This window comes from Pongo pygmaeus, chromosome 3 (genome assembly GCF_028885625.2).
Source record: "Pongo pygmaeus isolate AG05252 chromosome 3, NHGRI_mPonPyg2-v2.0_pri, whole genome shotgun sequence".
Taxonomy (NCBI): domain Eukaryota; kingdom Metazoa; phylum Chordata; class Mammalia; order Primates; family Hominidae; genus Pongo; species Pongo pygmaeus.
This window is the reverse complement of record NC_072376.2, coordinates 195815175-195837072: the sequence shown is the minus strand read 5'-3', so window position 1 is coordinate 195837072 and position 21898 is coordinate 195815175. Positions and strand designations below refer to the sequence as shown.

Genomic DNA, 21898 nt, shown 5'->3' with positions numbered 1-21898 from the left:
AATTTGTTTGTATTTTTAGTAAAGACGGGGTTTCTCCATGTTGGCCAGGCTGGTCTTGAACTCCTGACCTGAGGTGATCCACCTGCCTTGGCCTCCCAACGTGCTGGGATTACAGGCATGAGCCACCATGCCTGGCCCAGCTGTTTTTGTTCTTAAGGTAGATGAAGATGGAGCAAGAGAGCAGAAATATGGAGTTTCTTTTCCTCTTCTTCTAGTACTCCTCACCTGTAAATCTCTCGACAGCAAAACGTTTGTCAGTCCTTCCAGCATTCCTCACCTATTAATCTTCTGGTAACACAATCATGGAAGGTGTACTGATTCTTGTTCTAAATTATCATCTTAAAGATTATCTCTTCCCTATTTTAGTCATCCAAAGAGAGTTGCATTAGATATGATGTTTACCAGTTTTAAAAAAATTACAATCATGAGTATCTTTATCAATGTATATACATTTCAAGTTAACTGTACATGTAAGTTAACATTTTTTTCTTATTCAAATTTACTGTTAGGCTTCAATGAACTTCTTTTCATTGTGGAAATTAACATTTTGCTTCACCTAAACACCTAACACCTATCGGAACTTAGCTCACCCAACAGAAAATGCAAAGAAATGCAGGCATTAAGCCAAAAGGTCTTCAGAGAAGCCAAAACTAATGAAGTTAATGAAATTAGCTCTGAGTCTTTACTCAGAACCTTTCTGTTCTTATTTCATGCATAAATTACAATAATAACAACAAAATAATCTGTGTTGTTTGACGACAGAGCTGTAAGAAGTGAAAGCTGACAGCATGGCCGGGCCAGTTAGACAGGGATACTCAGCCTCATCAGCTCCTATGTAAACGATTATATTTTCACACAGAATAATAAAATAACTGATGTTTGTAATGACCTTCCATCACCACAAAATTAAATTATATTTAGTGTACTCATCCAATAAGCATTCAAGACTTATAGAATAACTATTTTCTTAGCATCATGCTTAGTGCTGGGATGTAAGGATGAATGAGACAAAGTGGTTTTCTGAAAGAACTTGTCCTCCTAGTGGGGGAGACAGAAATGTACACAAATGGCCACAGGATACTGTGTGAAGTGCTCACAGAAATAAGAATCAGGTGCTAGGGAAGCATGAGAGGAGGAGCCACAAGAAATGCTGTGCGAGGCCGGGTGCAGCGGCTCACGCCTGTCATCCCAGCACTTTGGGAGGCTGAGGTGCGTGGATCACCTGAGGTCAGGAGTTCGAGACCAGCCTGGCCAACATGGTGAGACCCTGTCTCTACTAAAATACACAAAATTAGCTGGGTGTGTTGGCACACACCTGTAATCCCAGCTACTCTGGAGGCTGAGGCAGGAGAATCGCTTGAACCTGGGAGGTGGAGGCTGCAGTGAGGCAAGATCATGCCACTGCACTCCAGCCTAGGCAACCTAGTGAGACTCGGTCTCAAAAAAAAAAAAAAAAAAAAAAAAGAAATACCATGCAAGTCAGCTCTTGGAAGCTCTGTGAGATGCAAGGAAGGGGCACAGGCAGCACCGACCAGCGAAATACTGGTGCGAAGGTGGGAGTGGAAGAGCAGTGGAGGGTAAGGTATGATCACCAAGGGTCTGATAAAACACAATTGAGAATGACAACTGTGATGACAGTGTGGAGGCTGGATTAAAGAAAAGACAGGCAGAAGGCAGGGCAACCCAAATGGAAAGCTTAGTCTAAGGAGAGCAGAAGAGAGCTTGAATTTGGGCCCTGATGGTGGGAACAGAGTGAGGGAATGAGAGAGTTTATACTTCATTTTAAATACCTTTTGATCCAATTTGTTCTTTAAATAAATGATTCTTAAACGAATAAGTCCTTTCTGATCAAGAAAACGTGACTCTTTCCTGAATGAACTGTTTTTGGTGATCTTAAGTCCCTGAGATTTTGTTGTTACATAATTCATAGCATGATGATAAGGAGATATCTCCAATAAAGTCTGAAATATTATTTTAGGTATTTTGATAATGGGCCATTTTTTTCTTTCATTTGATAAAAAGATTTATACTTAGCTCCCATTAATTGTAATAAAAGAGAATTCAGTATAAAGTGAAGCATACGCTAAACTCCAATCAGTAATGTTTCACAGCTTTGCCTAGGAAAACAAAAATCTTGTATGCAGCACTTAATTGCTTTAACTGGGGTTTCCAAAAACATTAGATCTTGCACTGCATTTAATAAAACTCTTCCTCTTATGGAACAATACTTGTTCAAACATTTAAGCAAGAATGCCATTTTATTGGAGTTGATATAAAATACATCACAAGGAAAATCTTGGCCATAAAGTTAAGAAATATAAACTATAAATCTTATGGCTTTGTTTTAACTTCATAAGGGAAGTGATGACTCCAGAACAGCAGCAATAGAACTACTAAAACTTGAGTAACTTTCAAGTAAACATACTTAGGCACTTGTTAAAACAAACATTATTCCCACTGCTAAAATCAAGGTCGGCAAGTCTTTTCTCTTACTAGCTTAAAAACAATTTGAAAAGTAGCAGAATTGCAGCTTCTTTGCAAAAAGACTAATCATCATCATTAAAAGACCCTTAAAAGCAAATACAGAATGGTCAGCTAACCTGATCACCTTTTTAATGAAGGGGTATTTCCATATAAATCGATGTATGAAACACACTTAGGAAAGAAACTCTATCATTAAAAAGAAACTAATTTTAATTTTCACCTTCATTCTGATGATCTACAATCAGAGGAAATAATATTTGAAAACGAAAAGAATGTGATAAAGCCATATGTAAAAATGTGTAAGTGATAAAACAAGCAGGGGTGGCTGTCATAAAATAGCCAAATGGCTTTTTCCACCTCCATCAAGGTCACTTTATTGATGATGGGCTCAATAAGATGATAATGCATTTAACCACTTTCCTTGCATCTGACTTCGACCTCACAAATCCAAATGGCCTTGTTTAACTACCCTGGCCTTTCAGCATTTCCCTGAACAAAGATAATTAAGGAGATGTACTGCCCCTACTATCACAGGAACTGAAAGCCAAATAAACTTTTCAGAGCACAGCCAGGTGTCTACTCCGCTAATGTACAACTTTGAAGCAGAAGGTAAAATGAAATAATGGTTAAATAATTATAAAAGGTTAACAATGTTAAATTTGTTATATAAGGTAATTTTGTTTTATTTAAAAGAAAAGGCATAAAAAGAGATCCAGATTACATTTTACAGGTCTCTAGACAGCAGGCCCTCTCTCTCCCTGCAGTTTAAGGCTAAGGAAAAAAAGGTGCTCTGCACAAACCAGGATGAAAACAATTCATTGAAACTTTCACACATTGTTTTAATTTTTTACAAATTTTAAGTTGATATATATAACCACAAAAGACTAAAGTGTTTTTTATGTTAGTTCCATATTAGTCATTCTGTTACATTTTGTAATATATTCTGCCTCCTTAATGTACAAAACAAGACATTTATGTCAAACACTATTTAATATTAAGTGAGGGGAATAATAACATTTAAGAGAGAAACTCTATTTTTCTTTTAAATACTATATTATGTCATTTCCCAAATTTAACTATTATTTAAATGTGATATGCCCACAAATACCTGTGTGTACTTTTCAATTATTATTCCTCCCTTGTAAAATGAATTTACCATCATACCAACATAACATCTACGGCATAAACTGTTTCTGGGAAACCAAAAAGATAGTTGTTTTCAACTTGTAAAACAACTGCCAATAGTAAAATTTTTACTTTCAACAGTAAAAATTAAGAGTAGACATTTCAAAACTTAAATACATAGGATTTTAACTGAACAGCTGGGTTTGTAACAAAAATCAATGAATAAAACAACAATTGTAAAACAACTGGTTTCTTAAATATGAAAATATCATCCTTTCAAACCTGCTATATATGTATACATATATATATATACATACAAAAATAATCTCTATAGTACACACATTGTTTTTTTTATAGGGAAAACCAAACTTGGACATATCAGAAGACAACGCATTCTAAATACCCAACAAGAGAACTCAATTCAGGTCAAAAGGCCTTATGCAAAAATGAGTATTAGAATAACTTTTCATCTTAGACAAAACTCCAACAAGAGTTACACAAATTTTATTCATTGCATATTATCTATTGCTAGAGGTATCTGTAACACCAAATTGATAAATCTAAGCATAATAAATATCTAATGCAAAACATCTCTTTTAGAATAAAGAAGTGTGTTATCTGGGCTTTAAAATAGCCAATGTTTCTGGATATGAATCACTTCACGTGATTATAGCCAAAATAGCACTTATCATTCATAACTTAAAATCCATATTTACATGCTTTAGATTTGTCTAGATCAAAGTGATGTAGCAAAAATTTCACTAATGATCCTTATCTGAACCTTTGGGAACCATCCTGCTCCTCCTCTCTCCCACTCCTCTAATAGCCCTTATCCTTTCATTCCTTTCTCTCTGCCAGAAAGTTCCACGGCTTTTATTTGTGACTGCAGTTGTACTAGCTAAGAACCAGGCCACTGAAAGATCTAACCATTTGGCCACAAATACTTAGAAGTTCTGGTCTAACCCAGAAGGGTACAGTTTACTGCACATCACCCCGCCCCCTGCCCCCTGCCAAAAAAAAAATCTAAAAAGAAAACTTCTGCTCCTAATAATTTATTTATTTACTTTCTTCACCAAACCACTCTATCTCCTTCATGGTACCATTTTCCCACAACATTCAAACATCCTTAAGGAAGAATATCCTATTTCTCAAGTGTTAGGTGCTAAAGCACTCACATCTATGATAAGATAGAATAATTACAGCCATCCTTTAATTTAAACTACATATGTCTGTATGTGTGCATGTATACATATAGATTTTCACAGAGTAAGAAATCAATAATAAAGCATTAATATATCATATTAGTGTAAAATTTAAACTTTCTTTAAATGAGGAAAAGTTACTATAAAATAGCTCATTTTAATGAAAATTCAAAACAAATATATTGTCCTGTATTTAGCATTTACATCTGGATTGCTAGAAAGGTGGCTTGTTAAAAATCTTTATTCACAATTGTTTAAAGTAAAGCCTACCAAACAAAATAAATTATAAACATAAAGAACTGATGTTCCAAAGCCCAGTCTCTTAATTGCTGATCAGAGCTGAAAACAGATCTTTTTCCCCCACTAATTGAATGAGTCTTGTTAAATCTTTTGAAATGAACTTTAGAAAATGCAAGAATACAGCTTAGAACAGGTTCTTTAATTTGGGTCATTTTCTGTTACTTGCAGTAGTGACGGGTGCTTAGCAACGCTGTTCTGGTGGCCCTTTTAAGGAAATGAATACCTGAAATACAGCATTTTAATCTATTTTATAGCATTAATTATCAGGATCACTGTATTTAGACAGTGCCTCCTTTGTCACGTTATGAAAGAAAGGAGTCCCGTGAAAAATTGAATGTATTATTCCAGATGACAGAAGATCCTGTGCACCCCTTTAACTAAGTAAAAATATGTAGGAACATAAAAACTAACAGTAAATAGAAGCCACAAAAAGCTTTAGTTTAAATGTTTAGACAAGGATATTATACTGAAAATCAGTGTTCAGACATCAGTAGAAGAGTCCATGTGAAGTCGCTTTTCTTTTTCTAAATCTTCGAGAACAATTAAATTCTATTATGCCCCACACTAGGCCACTGATATCTAAGAAACGTGACAATTTTGGCAACAGCCAAAATTTAGTATGATTTTACTTGGTAATTAAAAATCTGCTGAATACTTTAAATATTTTTTTTTAAATAAAAGAGGGCTTTTACATAATAACAAGAATATCATTTGAATTACGGCCAAGTTATTCACTTCATATTTATTATAATGTGCTGCAATGATAAACTACTAAGAAGGCAAGAAAACAAGGTAAAACGCAGGGCTACCGAGCAGTTTCTAAGAAATCAAACTGCCATGTCATACTCTGGAAATACGTCCATTCACATCTTATTAATGATCAATACAACAGGTTAAGAAACTAGTCATTAAAAACATTTGGAATGCGCCTTTCTATCTTTTCCTGATGTCAACTGTCATTGTTAAAAGTACAACTCTTTTAACTTTTTCCTCATAAACAACTCATTTTAGATATCATGTCCTGAAGAAGGAAGGTAATGCTCTTATACAGCACTATTCTTCTCTGTCTTCACAGCTAATGAGATCAAGTGACTCCCTCTTTGTCTAGAATGTACCCTAATTTCAGTCTTTCACAGCCAATTTTTTAAAGCTTTTTAACACTTAGTCTCTGAAGATGAGAGAAAGGAACCAGGTGAACCACCTGCATTCATATTTTTGTAAGTTTCAGTCTCTCAGTTAATGTATAATCACCACCTCTTTAAATTAAACATACTTTATAGCGGATCCCAAATTCATCATCACATTGTGTAAATCACAGTATAAAATGGGGTAACACCAACATTTCTCAAGTTTTTTAACCTCTTATAGCAGATGGCCTCTGCCTGGAGTTTAGTGTTTTGAACGCTGCAGTTGCATTTTAATACCTGGGAGTCCGCTGGAAAAAAAAAAAAAAAAATGTGGGGCACAGACCAGTACATGCTGCACTAAAATATTCGGCTTAGTTAAGTTAGCTGATTTCTAAAATGCCTTCTCTGGGTATTTGCAATCCTTTCTTAAGGACTACTTTAACAATTAGCACACAGAGGTCTTTGGATGGCTCTCTGAAACATTTAAAACCAGAGAACAAAAGGTTTATTTTAAAAATGAAAACCTTGGCTTGTACAACTCCAGACGTGAATCTGCTTTCAATTACTGAAAGTATTTCCACTTTAGTGGAAGGGGATCAAATCTTCAACTACACCATCTTAAGGCACTGAATTTGATTATATCAGGCTTTTAGAAGACAGAATGACTTTGTGACACAGGCACATATAGCTGTACATATCATTTATAAGATATTCCAGAGAGATAGAGACGCCAGCACAGGAGAGGGAGAAAATGTGACTTTCTCATTCCCAGAGCTGCCACAGATCTTTGTTTTGTTTTATTGAAATACACACATCAATGGCAAATGATTTAATAGATACAGCACAAGTTTTTCCAAACCATCTCCAACTATCTTTGCACAGGAGTAGCCTGCATCGAAGCACAACTGCAAAGTTGAATTTCTCTGAGAGACTGCTCTATTAAACCTGACAAAAATCACACTACGTATTTCGCAGGCAAAAGACTGCTCTTTAATGAGCAAGCTTATTTTGTACCTTTTCCCCCATTAAGCAATTAGTATGATGGATTTTAGTTAATTGAACCGAAGGGCTGATTAATTTAAGCTCAATGCCGATTTTTGCACATTTCAGACATAAATTATCCAAAATCACTACTGCTAAGACTGGCTCCCAACGAATTCGCAAAAGTCACCGAATGCAGGCAAAAAGGCAGCTTTGCCTCACGGATTAGGACAGTACACTACTCATAAAAAAAATCCATCTAATTAAAAATACCGGGAACAAAAGACTCCATTCTCCCCGCGGCTACCTGCACCACTCCGGGTGACGAAGAGTCATCGAGAAAGTTCAGCCTCCATCTCTTCGAAATCCTTAAATGTGGTCCCTCAGGGGTTAAAAAGCCACCTCATCTCAGATGCGAATGTTGCCTCCGCACCGATTCAAACCCGCGCCGAGCCTCCTCCCATTCCGACACCACAAGGGAGAAAAGCGGAGCCACCGGCCCCGGAGCCGAGCGGAGCGCAGCCGCCGCCGCCACCGCCACCGCCGCGGTCCCCGGAGCGAGCGAGCGACCCTGCCGCGCGGGGAGCCTCACCGGGAGCCGCGCTCCGCCAGCCCGCCCCAGGCCGCCGCCGCCGCCGCTCACCCACCTTGCCGCGGCGCGCCCTCGCTGTGGCCGTGAGGAACCGAGCCCGGCGCTGCCAAGTTGCCTGGGTCTGGAGCGTATCGTGTTACAGCGCCTGGCTCCGGGCTCGGGCTGCGCGCGGCGGCCAGACATGATAGGCTGAGGCTCCTCTGTTTACACCCGGCCGCCGAGGGGGCGGTGCGCCGCTTAACCCCTTCGCGCCGGGCCGCCACCGCCGCCGCCCGCCAGCCCCGCGCCCAGCGCCCCGGCCCGGCAGCCGCCTCCCCGCCTCGCCTCACCCCCTCGCCCCGCTCCACACAGGCGGGCCGGGGCCTGTGAGCAGCCGTGCCCCGGCGAAGACGGGGGAACTGCACTGAGAACCCGCTCCCGGCACGCTCGGAAGACCCCGCGGGGCGGCATCCTCCCCTCCACTCACGCACGCTCGCGAGCCGCCCCGGGCAGCGGCCGTGTTCTCCAGCGGGGCTTCGCGGGCGGCTGTTGATCCCGCCACAGAGCTGTTCTCCGGCAGCGCCACTTTTCCGTGCTCACAAAAGCATCTCTCTCCCAACCCATGAATGGACCCCGACCCCTGCTCTGCCACCATTCATGCGTCCCGCATCCGAGGTGTCGCCTTCACCCACACGCCCCACGTCCCCGCGAAACTCGGCCCTCCAGCTCGCGGGACGCGCTGCCTGCCAGGCGGGCCCGGCGGTACCTCGGGGGCGGGAGGGGTCGGTCGCAGGGCCCCGAGCCTGGCGCCCGCGGGGCGTCCGCAGCGAGGGGGTGGGTGTCGCTCGTGAACGCGGCAGGGACCAGCTCAGCCCGCGCTCGCCCCTCGGCCTCGGCCGCCGCCTCTCCGCCACTTTCTCGGCCCCTGGGTGGACCGGCCCGTGGCGGGGGCTGCTCTGCGCCCTCGTCCCCGCAGCAGTCGCGGACCCCCATTAACGCTGACGAGTCAGTGTCGCGACCCGGGGAGAGAAGACGGTCCCAGGGGCTGAAGGCATGTGTGCAAGTGGCCCGAGCCACTCTCCATGATATGCCAGGGCTGGACAGCCCTGATCCGGAATAGCTCATGTGGTGTTCTAACTAGCTTTACTTTTAAATAAAACATACTTCAATATTGCATCACTTAAATTTTTATAAAAAATGGTCTTTTTTCCCCTCCAGATCCACTATTATCATTATTTTTGCATTGCTTCCAGTCCAACATCCTTCCTTTAATTTTTCTTCTAGAACATTCCATCCCCTCCAGCCTCTTCCTCCATTAAACTGAGAATTGAATGAATGTTCGTGAATTTTTAGATTCACCGGTGCTTTCTTCCAATCCCTCCAAACCTCTCATTTTTATACAGAAACAAGAAGGAAAACAAGAAGCACTTTACATCACAATACCAGTATCAACAACATATCTTTATCAGCTCTCATTCCATATTTTAACTACCTTCTAAATACAGACCCAAACCAAAAAATTAATACTTTAAGAAAGGAAGGATCAGTGTTCTCTTTTCATTTATCAGTAAGATTAGCAGACTGCAATTAGAATTTCTCTCTTCCCCCACCCTCTTTCCTCAGTAAAGACAAAATGCTTTCCTCATTCCCATGATTCAACAATAACAGTAATTTCTTTATCTTCTTGAACATATTACCTTTACCTTGACTTTTGTCGCTTTTTATACCCAGTGCTACCAGAATATGAATACAGCTCTTCTACCCCTTTGTAGATACTTTTCTTTCTCATTTTCCATTACGTCTAAGACATCCATCCTCATACATGGAAATATCTAATGCCGCTCAGGGTTTAAGCAGTCTCTACACCTTAGTTTTTTTGTCTTCTATCACTAACTCTGGGTCTTCTAAAATCGTGACTCACAAACACACTCTATTACAACGTCACAACCAGCCTGTCTATTCCTCCATTAATGATCAATATATTCACCCTTTAATTGGGACACTATGAAGATATCATAGAAATTATTTAAACACAAGGCAGTTATTTAAAATTTAGACATTCCTTTGACACTGTATAAATTTTGAAGTTATTTCAGGGTTTTGAAATTCTTTCTCTTTAATAAATTGGGTCAAAAAATAGAACAATAGGTATGTTGTCGGGCACTGCAAGACTTCTAAGCTCTTAAGCAAATATCTTCCTTAAGTCTTAATGTTTTGAAAAGGATCGTTTCACAAATCAATGCAATGCATGTGTCTTCTGAGCGGGGTGGGGGGTAACCTTAAGTAATTGCAAATAAACACCATATAACTAGGGCAGAGGATGAAGATGATGTTGTTCAATTGGAATCTTTGAAGAATTAAATTGGCAGAACATTACACGGTTAAAATTTGCCAAGAGGCCGGGCGGGGTGGCTCATGCCTCTAATCCCAGCATTTTGGGAGAAGGAGGCGGGCGGACTACTTGAGCCCAGGAGTTCAAGACCAACCTGAGCAATATAGGGAGACTCTGTCTCTTAAAAAAGAAAAAAAAAAAAAAAGTGCTAGGACCTGGGGGCTTGTCTATGCTTCAAAAATGCACTCCACTCCTTGATTTTTGACAACCACAAGTTAGCAAATCTAGACTTGGACTAGAACGTTCAAACGCAGAGAGATAAGCACACTAATGGAAGAATGAAAGGTTTTAAGATCTTAAACCATTGTTTGGGTCAACATGAATCTCAAGAAGACTGATACTTTGGCATGCTCATTTCCCCAGATGAATGCTATGTAAATTGGTCACTGATTGAAAGCATTTATTAAAATTTCCATTTAAAATGCTAATTAGATATAAGTATCACATACAGGTTAGGCAAAATTTTATATTGGAGTGTACTGGAATATTCTACATGTATATCTAGTTCCACCTTTTCTGAATACAAAACTAATTATGTATTTCCAAATTAGACAAAGATGGGATCCCTTGAGAATAATCAAGGATTTACACTGAACGAAGCTGAGCAGTAGCAGTAGCAGCCCATGGGGCAAAGGCAGAGGAAGAGACATGGTTTTAAGCAATTTCTGTTGTTGAAAAGTGAAGGATGGTTTCCACATATTTCTTCCCAAGAAAAGATACACAGTTTTGTGGACATCCCCATGCATACATTAAATCACTGCCACCTTTTAAATACAGGAGTCCACCGAAGAGTTCCATAGAGACGTGTAGTGAGGCCCACGTTCAACTTCTGTTTTCTTCTACTATAGTTTGCCATATCGATGATGTCAGAGATAATTAGCATTATGGATATCGCCTTCTATAACTTAAGCAATTCTTGTCTAAGATCTGCGGAATTCCCCACAGTTCCATGAGCAGACACTATCAAATATATTGAATTATGTGGCTATTTTATGTTGTGAATGAATAACCAGATGGAATCATACTTGCAATATTAAATGAATTTTACTTAAAACTGAATTCAGTTATTTAGGCATAAAAATCTAATGACTGAACACAAGGAAGATTTTTAAAAATGCATGAACCAAACCAAATCAAAGCAAATTGTATTAAAAAAATTCCACAAATGAGCTGTTACTTCAAACTGGCACCAACTTAGCTTCATATTAAGAATGCTTCTGACCTCTCTCTGCTTGGCCAAAAACCTTGAAGAAAAATCGAATTGTAAACGACACTGAGATTATTACCTTTCCCGCTAATTATTAAGCACCAAATCCATATTGTCAGAGGTGCTAATACAAAATCAAAATCAAACACTCATAGCTATACTAAATAGATGATTATGATTAAAGCTAACACTAAGCACTTCATTTTATGACTGGCATTTGATACATACCATTTTTATTTAATTTTCTAATCTCATATGAGAAGAGTAATATCATCCCATTTTACAGATGAGGAACTGGAGCTTAGAGAAGTTAATCATGTGCCCACATAGTTACAGAGTGCTTGGGCCGAAACACAGTTCCAGGTTTGATGGACTCAGGAGCCTGCCGCTTAACCATTTCTCTAAATATTTAGACAGTATTGACTCAATAGTTAAAGCTGGTTATTGGCCAGGCATGGTGGCTCACACCTGTAAGCCCAGCACTTTGGGAGGCCGAGGTGGGTGGATCACCTGAGGTCAGGAGTTCGAGACCAGCCTGGCCAACATAGTGAAACCCCGTCTCCACTAAAAATACAAAAAATTAACCGGGCGTGTTGGCACCCCCCTGTAATCCCAGCTACTCGACAGGCTGGGGCAGGAGAATCACTTGAACATGGGAGGTGGAGGTTGCAGTGAGCCCAGATCACGCCATTGCATTCTAGCCTGGGCAGGAAGAGCGAAGCTCCATTGCAAAAAAAAAAAAAAAAAAAAAGAAAAAGCTGGTTATTAGGAGTGTAGTTCACCGTTTAAATAAAATTTATCAGGATAAGCCCCACCAAAGATTTGGAAACATAATATTCCATTTAAAAATTGATAACTTGTTGATTTGAGAAGGAGCAAAATAAAAAAAGGGACAGTCCTTGATTTCTCCTGTGTTTTCAAATTACCTCAAGAGGTCAGGAAACAAATAGGCCAATATTAGTATCCTCTGAGAGCTGGAATCTTATAGAGGAATAAAATGGCTAACAAACATTCCTAAACACCTGAATTAGGGGTTGTCATAGATCAATATATGTCTGTCCCTCTAGAATCTAGTTTGTTTAGACAGACTGTTAAAAATTATACCTTTATTTGTAAATATATATATTTTTAAAAGCATATCAAAGAAATCATTACCAAAATTATAGCACACTGAGATCAGTTGGTAATAATAATGGTACATTAGTTAGATCCTGTGAATAAAATTGTAGATTTTGTCTTATGTTTTGCCAACGGTTATTTTGTCAGTAGCACATAACTTTCTAACAGCTATATGGACTCTGATGTAAAATCTATAAGCTGACATAAAACTATATTTAAAATCATGGGTCTTTTCTCCAGTAAAGTTCAATTATCATTTACATTGGAACAGAAATAAAGGTTTGAAAACAAAGTCTTGTAATAAAGGCCAATTCATAATTTTTCACAGATGTCTACAGTAAATCTAAAAAGCTAGTGTAATAGCTAGGTGATTCTTTCTTTGATTTATCCTATGGAAAAATCCACCCACAATAGACATATTTATTTCACAATAATAAATGACCCACATCTGAAATCATTTCTAAAGGTAAGTTCTCTTTACTTTTAAAGGTGTTAAATTATTTCACCTCCAAAAAACCAAATGCTTTATGGAATCTGATACATGATGAAGACTTAGGGCTCTTTCTTTAGATATCCAATCATGTCCACTGCGTGCCAAAAGCACTGGTCCTTAATTTTGTCCTAATTCAGATGACCTTGGGCAGGAGCCTACTGGGTCCTCTGCAGCCTGGGCAGGCAGGGAGGAGGGGGAAGCAGGATCTGGGTGTGTGTGATGAGGTCTGGACTCTTTGCAGGGGGCAATCAAGCAATGCGCTGTATGCAAAAGGCTTAGTGAGCGTCAGCCGTGTCCTGGCAACTATCCAAGTAGGAGGGAAGCAGGTGAGGCAGGGACATCATTCCTACCTGGTGGTGAGAGCGGGAGAGGGGCAGGAGGGCACAGCTTCAAGAGAAATCCAGATGGCCAGCAAGAGTTAGCTGGGGCTATGGATGCCAGGAACTGAGTACGTAGCGAGTGCTGAGGGCCCAGCCCAAGTCAAGCCACCAGGTGTCCAACAATGTTAGAAGACAATCTATAGCACAGAGAAGTATATGGAAGCCTAGTTTTATCAGTAACCTCCATGACTAGGGAAGGACAGGAGTGGCCAAGCTAGAGGGAGTGCTGCTTATCCCTGGCACATTGGATTCAGGGGCTGCAGACACACCAATTCCTAGGCCCACCCAGGGATGGCAGTATGTGTCTATGCTTGGCAACTTATTGGGGTTCACCTAACTTTTAGGCTTTGATAATAGGAATACATTTTGGGGAGTATTTTGAATGTATTCTTTGGCAGTCCAAGATAAAGAAATGGAAGTGTGATAAATAAAGATGATTGAATTGTTTTTAATTATGGAGCAAATTCTTCATCTGGACCATCTGTTTCCAACCATCATTCCATTCACCCATTCCCAAAACACTTGTGTTGGTTCTCAGGCCAGACACGGTGGCTCATGCCTGTAATCTAACACTTTGGAAGGCTGAGATGATGGATCATTTGAGCCCAGGAGTTCAAGACCAGCCTGGGCAACACGGCGAAACTACATCTCTACAGAAAAGAACCCATATATATATATACACATATATATATACACATATATATATACACATGTATATGTGTATATATATACACGTGTATATATGTGTATATATGTGTATATATGTATATATGTATATATGTATATATGTATATATATGTATATATGTGTATATATATACACACACACATATGTACACACACACACACACACACACACACAAATTAGTCGAGTGTGCTGGCATATGCCTGTAGTCCCAGTTAGTCTGGAGGGTGAGGCAGGAGGATCACTTGAGCCTTGGAGGTGGAGGTTGCAGTGAGCCATGATCGTGCCACTGCACTCCAGCCTGGGTGACAGAGCAAGACTTTGTCTCTAAAAAAACAAGCAAACAAAAAGACCAAGTGTTTTTGGTTGAATGTCAAAAATCTTTGAAATTCAATGCATTACTATAAGTACTTTGTTTTGATTGTTTAGAAACGAAGAATTATTCACTGGTGACTAGTGCAGTGGTGTTGTCAGATGGGTAGTTGTCTATAGTGGCCATAGCCGTGCACAGATCAAATCCTCTATGCAGTGCACAGAACACAGAAATCACACAAGCTTTTACATTAACCCTTTACAATTTATAATATCAACCATTTCAAAAGAATCCATATGTATTAAGATATTTTTGCAAATAGTTTAACATATCTTTATTGACAAATTTAGATAATCAATAATTATTAATTTCAGGCGTTTTCACGATATAGTCATATAGAATGTTTTTTTCAGGATTTTCTGACTTTGTGAACATGATTTATGAGTATGCACATATATTTATGCATCATTGTGGATAGAGGAAGTATATGCTCGATACCTCTGCATTTTAGCTGACCAATTTCTGCTTGCTCATAACTTGGCTTAGAAGTCAGTTCTTCCATTTAGCCTTGCCTGATTCACCAAGAATAGTTTATGGGCCCCTCTTCTGCATTCCCATTCAGCTCTGTAAATATCCTTTTCCTGCCTTCATCGTACTATATTCTGCTCCCTGTCTACTTGTCTGTAGCTCCTTCCAGACCACGAACATACGAGCACAGGGACGATTTCTTTGCTGATTTCTTAACATTTGGCACAGCATCTTGCACAAAAGAGACACTAAATAAATGCTGGTTTGGGCCAGGTACAGTGGCTCACGCCTATAATCCCAGCACTTTGGGAGTCCGAGGTGGGCAGATCACAAGGTCAGGAGTTCGAGGCGGGCAGATCATGAGGTCAGGAGTTCAAGACCAGCCCGGCCAACATAGTGAAACCCCGTCTCTACTAAAAATACAAAAATTAGCTGGGCATGGTGGCACGTGCCTGCAGTCCCAGCTACTAGGGAGGCTGAGGCAGGAGGATCACTTGAACCCAGGAGGCGGAGGTTGTGGTGAGTGGAGATCACACCACTGCACTCCAGCCTGGCCACAGAGCGAGACTTTGTCTCAAAAAATAATAATAAATAAAATAAAATAAATGCTGGTTTGGGAATGAGTGGATGGATGGATGAATGGATGGATGGGTCAATGGAAATGAAGAATCCAGATTTTAAAAATTGCTTGCTGATTAAAATGATTCTTTCCTACGTATATGTCACACTATTCCGTAACTATTGTATTCTTTTTCTCTTTCTGTCTGTCTGTGTCTCTCTCACATACTCCTAACCTAACATAAACCTCACGAGGGCAGAGGCTGTGACATAATGTCACCTAGCACCACTGATAGTTCAAGGTCATTATTTTAGAAAAATCTATAAATACATTTTTTGTTTATAAAAATTACAGGATTATAAAACCGAACATAAACTTAATACATGATCTAATTTTGTGATACCCTCCCAGATCGCTCTCAGATATAATCCAGTCTAAATTACACCACACACAGATGAATTTATTTGGTTAAAAAAAAGCCCTTCCGTGCCATACCCATTCCAAGTAATACATTACAATGTTTTACATTGTTTACTGAGGGCAATTCTATTTTAAGAGTCTCTAACTTAAGCAGAAAAGGTAACTATCAGGAACTGGCCTTAATACCTGGGTGATGGAATAATGTGTACAACAAACCCCGTGACACGTGTTTACTTATGTAACAAAACTTCACATGTATCCCCAAACCTGAAATAAAAGTAAAAAAAAAATCTCTAGAGCTACAATTTATGCTCAATGCCTTCCGCACGGTCTTCTGCAGAAGTGAGGAGCAGCTGGTCACCATTTTCTCAATAAGGACCTTTCATATACTTAATGATAATTATTCTCAAATCTTCCCTTAAAATCCACATTGTCATGCTAAACTCATTATTACTACCATTTCCTTATGGGGTGGTTTTTCATCTCTTTCATCCTCTTAAAGGCTCTTCTCTGAGATTCCTCTGTAGGACTGGGGGTGGAGGTAGCTGAGAACCATCACCTTTGAGTCATCAGGCTGTAGATCTAGACACGTAGGCCCAGGAAGAGAAGAAAGCTCTATGATAAGACAAATGGCGTAGAGAAAGGAAACGGAGTGAAGTGAGCATTGCTTTGGCTATCTGTATTTAAAGGTGCCCATCAGAGCCGGGTGCAGTGGCTCACACCTGTAATCCTAGCATTTTGGGAGGCCGAGGCAGGTGGATCACGAGGTCAGGAGTTCAAGACCAGCCTGGCCAAGATGGTGACAACCCGTCTTTACTAAAAATACAAAAAAATTTAGCTGGGCCTGGTGGCACGCACCTGTAGTCCCAGTTACTTGGGAGGCTGAGGCAGAGAATCGCTTGAACCCAGGAGGTGGAGGTTGCAGTGAGCCGAGATCGCGCGGCTGCACTCCAGCCTGGGCAACAGCGTGAGACTCCGTCAAAAAAAAAAAAGGTGCCTACCAGGAGTTTGGAGCTGGAAGAAGCGGGTTTCGTTTTGTAATGTAGATTTACTAACCTGGTTCCCTAACAGTGATACCTATGAGAGCAGATGAGATTTCAGAGGCAATTGAGTAAACGAAGACAGCAACCAGCCAAGCTGGAATCTTGGCGAATGCTTACATAGAGGGGCCAGAGAGAGGAAGTTCACCCACTGGGGAGACAGAAGGCTCCGTCTGGGGAGTTGGAGAGAATCTGCAGTGTAAAACGACGAAGAAGCCCCAAGTAGAGATTTCAAGAATTGGGACAGGGAATGGGGTGGGTGACGGTTAACAAAGATACATGTTACAGATTAATACTTCTAATGATTGAAAAAAGGTCTTGAAATTGGCAGGAAGAAGCAATTTTCGATCTAAAGGAGAATAATTCTAGCAGAATAATGGGGTGAATGTCAGAGGTAATGGGTATTGAAAACCAAGTGGATGGTGGGGAAATCGAGACAGCTAGTTTACACACCAGATTTCTTCTTCAAACCTTCTAGATTTGAATTCCTCTCACATTTATTGAATGCCTATTATGTGCCTGAAACACCTTAAGTTCTTTCACATGAAATGCCTTGTTTAATCGTCACAGGACATCCCTAGATTAAAACTAAAGTAGAAAACCGTATTTCCATTATTTAAAATACCCTGTAGGGAAAAATATACAAATTCTTTTAGGCAAATTTCTACCTAGGGTCTGTCTTGGTTTGTAAAAAGCCAATGTACTTAAGGTCTTGCTAGGGGCAACTTCAGCAGGTTAAGGGAAATCACAGAAACACACACAGTAAGTAATATAGGAGAAGAAGAGAGTTCTCTAAAAAGAGGAGAGAAGGGAGAGTGAAAAACAGGTAGAGTCAAAGCCTGTCAGGTAAGGAAAACTCAATTACTGTCTAGTCCTGGGGACTTTCAGCTTCAGAGTCGTAACAAACTTCACAGCTGTATCTGTACAGAGGGAATTGAGTCTTGCAAAAGATCTGGAGTCATTGAAAGGCAAAATAAGGGCATCTATTAATTGATGCTGAGCAAGTTAAACGTAACTCCTGAGGCCACGGCAAACTAAAAATCCTGACCACAAAGGCACGTGTCTACGTGTAGATTTTGACACTGGACCATCTAGATGTTTCAGAGCCTATCATCCTTGATGGCCATTTGACTGAAATAGAAACCACTGTAAAAATGTGTAGAACTATGTTATTTTTGGCCAAAGGCCTTTGCAAGATTTTCAACAAAACTTTGTACAATGTGATCATTCAAATGAATTTTAAAAATTAAGGCAGAAGAAGTTAGAGTAGTTTAGAATTAATTTCATAATATTACTCATTAGATCAATATATCACTATGTCACCTTAACTACAGAGTCTAAGATAGCCTCAGTTCAGATGATATAAGCAGCCAGCATAAGTAAAAATGTTCTCAAAGTTGGGTACAAGTGTATGTTGAATAACTGCATCTTTTTTGGTTGTATTCTACAGTGGTTGTTGGGTAAATTTACCTTCAAGGAATTTCTGGCAGGGTTTCATAAGGATGGCTAGAATGAGGAATTTTCTAACTGGGAGAAAAAAAAAAAAACAGGTCAGTTTCTGATTAACAGCAATTTATGATCAGTGAGAAAGGCCTTAAATTATTTCTAGGCATCTATGCCATAAAAAAGGTTACTCTTATTGCGTGATGATGATTTCTACCAACTTTAATAAAAACATGTAGTTTCATAACCAGTGCCAGGAAAATGCATGGCTGAAATTCAGACAAGCAGATATCTTTATGCTTTAGATTACTTAAATAATGGTCACTGCAGTTGATGATAAAAATGAACTCACTGCAAAATAAAATAATTTAAAAGAAACAAAATAGCTTAAATAGTTTGCACATTGAAGGAGCAAAGAAACATCACAGCTTACCCTTCAAGAATTTCTCTACTTCTCTAGAAATTCTCTAGAAATCAGGAAACCTGGGTTCAGGATATTGTTCTTCTGACCAGCTGTGTAACCTTGGTAACTCTTAAGTTATCTGGGTCTCATTTTTTTCCCTCTAAAAAGAAATCTCTCACATCACTTGCAACCTTTAAATGGCCATCCAGGAGTTTCCTCCAGTTTCTTTAATGTCTTAGGATAATAGTTTTCTATTGCTTTATTTATTTATTTATTTATTTGAGACAGGATCTCACTCTGTTGCTCAGGCTGGAGTGCTGTGGCGCTATCTCGGCTCACTGCAACCACTGCTTCCTGGGCTCAAGCAATCCTCCCATCTCAGCCTCTGGAGTAGCTGGGACTACTGGCGCCCGCCCAGCTATTTTTTTTTTTTTTTTAGACGGAGTCTCGCTCTGTCATCTAGGCCGGAGTACAGTGGTGCAATCTCACTTCACTGCAACCTCTGCCTCCTGGGTTCAAGTGATTCTCTTGCCTCAGCCTCCAGAGTAGTTGGGGTTACAGGCGCCCACCACCACGTCTGGCTAACTTTTTTGTGTTTTTAGTGGAGATGGAGTTTCACCACGTTGGCCAGGCGGGTCTCTAACTCTTGACCTCGAGTGATCTGCCCACTTGGTCTCCCAAAGTGTTGGGATTACAGGCGTGAACCACCGCGCCCAGCCAGCCACCCAGCTATTTTTTTGTATTTTTTGTAGAGACAAGGTTTTGCCATGTTGCCCAGGCTGATCTTGAACTCCTAGGCTCAAGAGATTCTCCTGCCTCTGCCTCCCAAAGTGCTGGGATTACAGGAGTGAGCAACAATGGCTGGCCTCAGTAGCTGTATTTTAAAATTCATTCATTTTCTTAAGGTTTTTCCCTTTTCACCCTCTTGAGTTTGTTGCCTATCTATCCACTATAAAATTACAGATCAAGCTTTGGTTTGTTTATTTTGAAGAATGAATTAAAGAAGCTCACTCAGCTATTTCCAAATGTTAACTTCTTAATGCATATAACGATTTAGAGAACAGCTATTTTTGTCTTTATTCTACTCCATATGTTAACATTCCGTGTGTTAAGATAGTAGGCACATTTCAATGCATTTAAGAGGTGAGAAGTTCTTTCCTTCATGAGAACAGCACTGGTGCTTTTTTTTTTTTTTTTTTTGGAGGCAGAGTTTCATTCTTGTTGCCCAGGCTGGAGTGCAATGGCATGGTCTTGGCTCACTGTAACCTCCGCCTCCTGGGTTCAAGCGATTCTCCTGCCTCAGCCTCCCTAGTACTCCCTAGTAGCTGGGATTACAGGTGCCCAGCACCACGCCTGGCTAATTTTTGTATTTTTAGTAGAGATGGGGTTTCACCATGTTGGCCAGGCTGGTCTCGAACTCCTGACCTCAGATGATCTGCCCGCCTTGGCCTCCCAAAGTGCTGGGATTACAGGTGTGAGCCACCATGCCTGGCCAAGAATAGCACTGGTGCATTTTTTAGAAGTCAAGAGAGGTAACAAGGTGTGTGTGAGCTATATTATCATATGTTTATTAAATTGGTGGTGGCAAGGATCTAACCACAGCCATATCATGTGCTTTTATTCTTCCTACCGAAGGTGTACATACTTTGCAAGATCTCTCTTTTCCAATGATTCTGTGTCTTATCAACAACTTGAAATAAGGCGTTCCACAAATAGGAGGCTCTTTGTATGTGTCATACACGTTAGAGCGCATCACCAGTTTCCTAACAGAAGAGATTATACAGCACCACCAAATGTTGCAACCTAAAAGGAACTTGAAGCTTACTGCTCAATCCCTTGCCTTCTCACAGGGCAGCTGGTGAGTACGACCCTGAAGACAGACAAAGCTGCAGTCGTTGTGAATCCTGCCCCTTCCACGATGTTCTCCCAGGATATCCTATTCACAGGGTTACGCACTTGGAACTCGGTCCGTTTGGATAAGGGAAACATCTCCCTTACTTATTAGTGATCCTAAATATTGTTAACATGACTCCCCATACTCCCTTAAGCAAAGAAGTCGAGAGAGACATTATGATGTGCCTAAATGCATCTGTTAAAGCAAAGGAACTGCTGTCAATAGCAAATGAGAATCCCTACGACCTTCACAGTCAAACAGAAAGCTGCCAGCCCCCTCTGGTTAATGTGAAATTTAATTAATATCAGTGTATCTAGTAAAAAAAAATGCACTATTTTTCCTGCGCCTAGAGTTAGAATATTTATAGTATGCCATTTCTTTTTTTTTTTTTTCTACAGGATCAACAAGACTTTCCAAAGAGTAAAATACAAATCTATATTCAATTTTCTTCCAATTATGGAGAAATAAACCAACTTCAGGTCTTCCTTATGTATGTACTAACTGTGAGTTTGATGCCTTTTTAATCTCATGAGAAAATAGCTAAAGATCACCTTCCTCTGCAGAGGCAGGAACTACATATGCCTAAAAAGGGAATCTTTGAAAATTCTTAAATTAATTCTTGTGCCTTTTTCCCTATTCTATTTCAAATCAATTTCCTATTTTCTCACATTCCTCCCGGCTGGCAGCTGCTCCTTCTGGGCCTTTATCTGGCCCAAGGAAGGCAGGCAGGCAAGCAGTTGCCTGTTCACCAATGCCAGCCCTGTTCCCATGTTGGAGACAGAATATCTAATCTCCATATTACAAGCAGCTTCCAATTGCCCCTCTCTTAAAAAGCATCTTAACACTTGGGTCTACAGGCTAGGATCCCCCGTATTTTTTCTTGTTGGCTTGTTGGGAATCAAAATGCTTTTTCTTGGCATAAAGACTTGCTGAAAAAGGAAAACAATAACAACCAACTCATAAGTCAAGTCACTGAAGAAAAAAAATTCACCTGCAGTATGAACACTTAAGATAGAAGAAGTCATGTAATAAACACTGTATTTGTAGACTGTCTGAAGCAATACAGTTGAAGGAAAATAGCTCTCTGTAGCAGTCTGGCAGGGAGAATTGACTCTACTGAACAAAACCATAACTTCCATAAAACCGTGGAACCGGAGAGACCACCAGCAAAGACTATGACAAACACTCCTCCTCACCCCCAGAATGGACAGCTACTTAAATGGAAATGGCATC

The 21898-nt window shown here is 40.2% G+C and overlaps 1 protein-coding gene across 15 annotated transcripts in view; it reads right to left on the bottom strand.

Annotated features, from left to right (window-relative positions):
- The window catches only part of TENM3 (teneurin transmembrane protein 3), a 651439-nt gene that overhangs the window by 347740 nt on the left and 281801 nt on the right, over positions 1-21898 (bottom strand). For 4 of the 15 annotated variants that reach the window (XM_054484273.2, XM_063664313.1, XM_054484274.2 and 1 more), the window contains exon 1: positions 7867-8068. The exons of 8 other annotated variants lie outside the window; for them this stretch is intronic. Coding sequence is in view for 1 of the 7 variants with exons in the window: in XM_063664310.1 (XP_063520380.1) it covers positions 7493-7511 (19 nt within the window). In the remaining 6 variants the exon portion in view is untranslated. 3 more of the 15 variants (XM_063664315.1, XM_063664311.1, XM_063664310.1) reach the window with 3 other exon arrangements.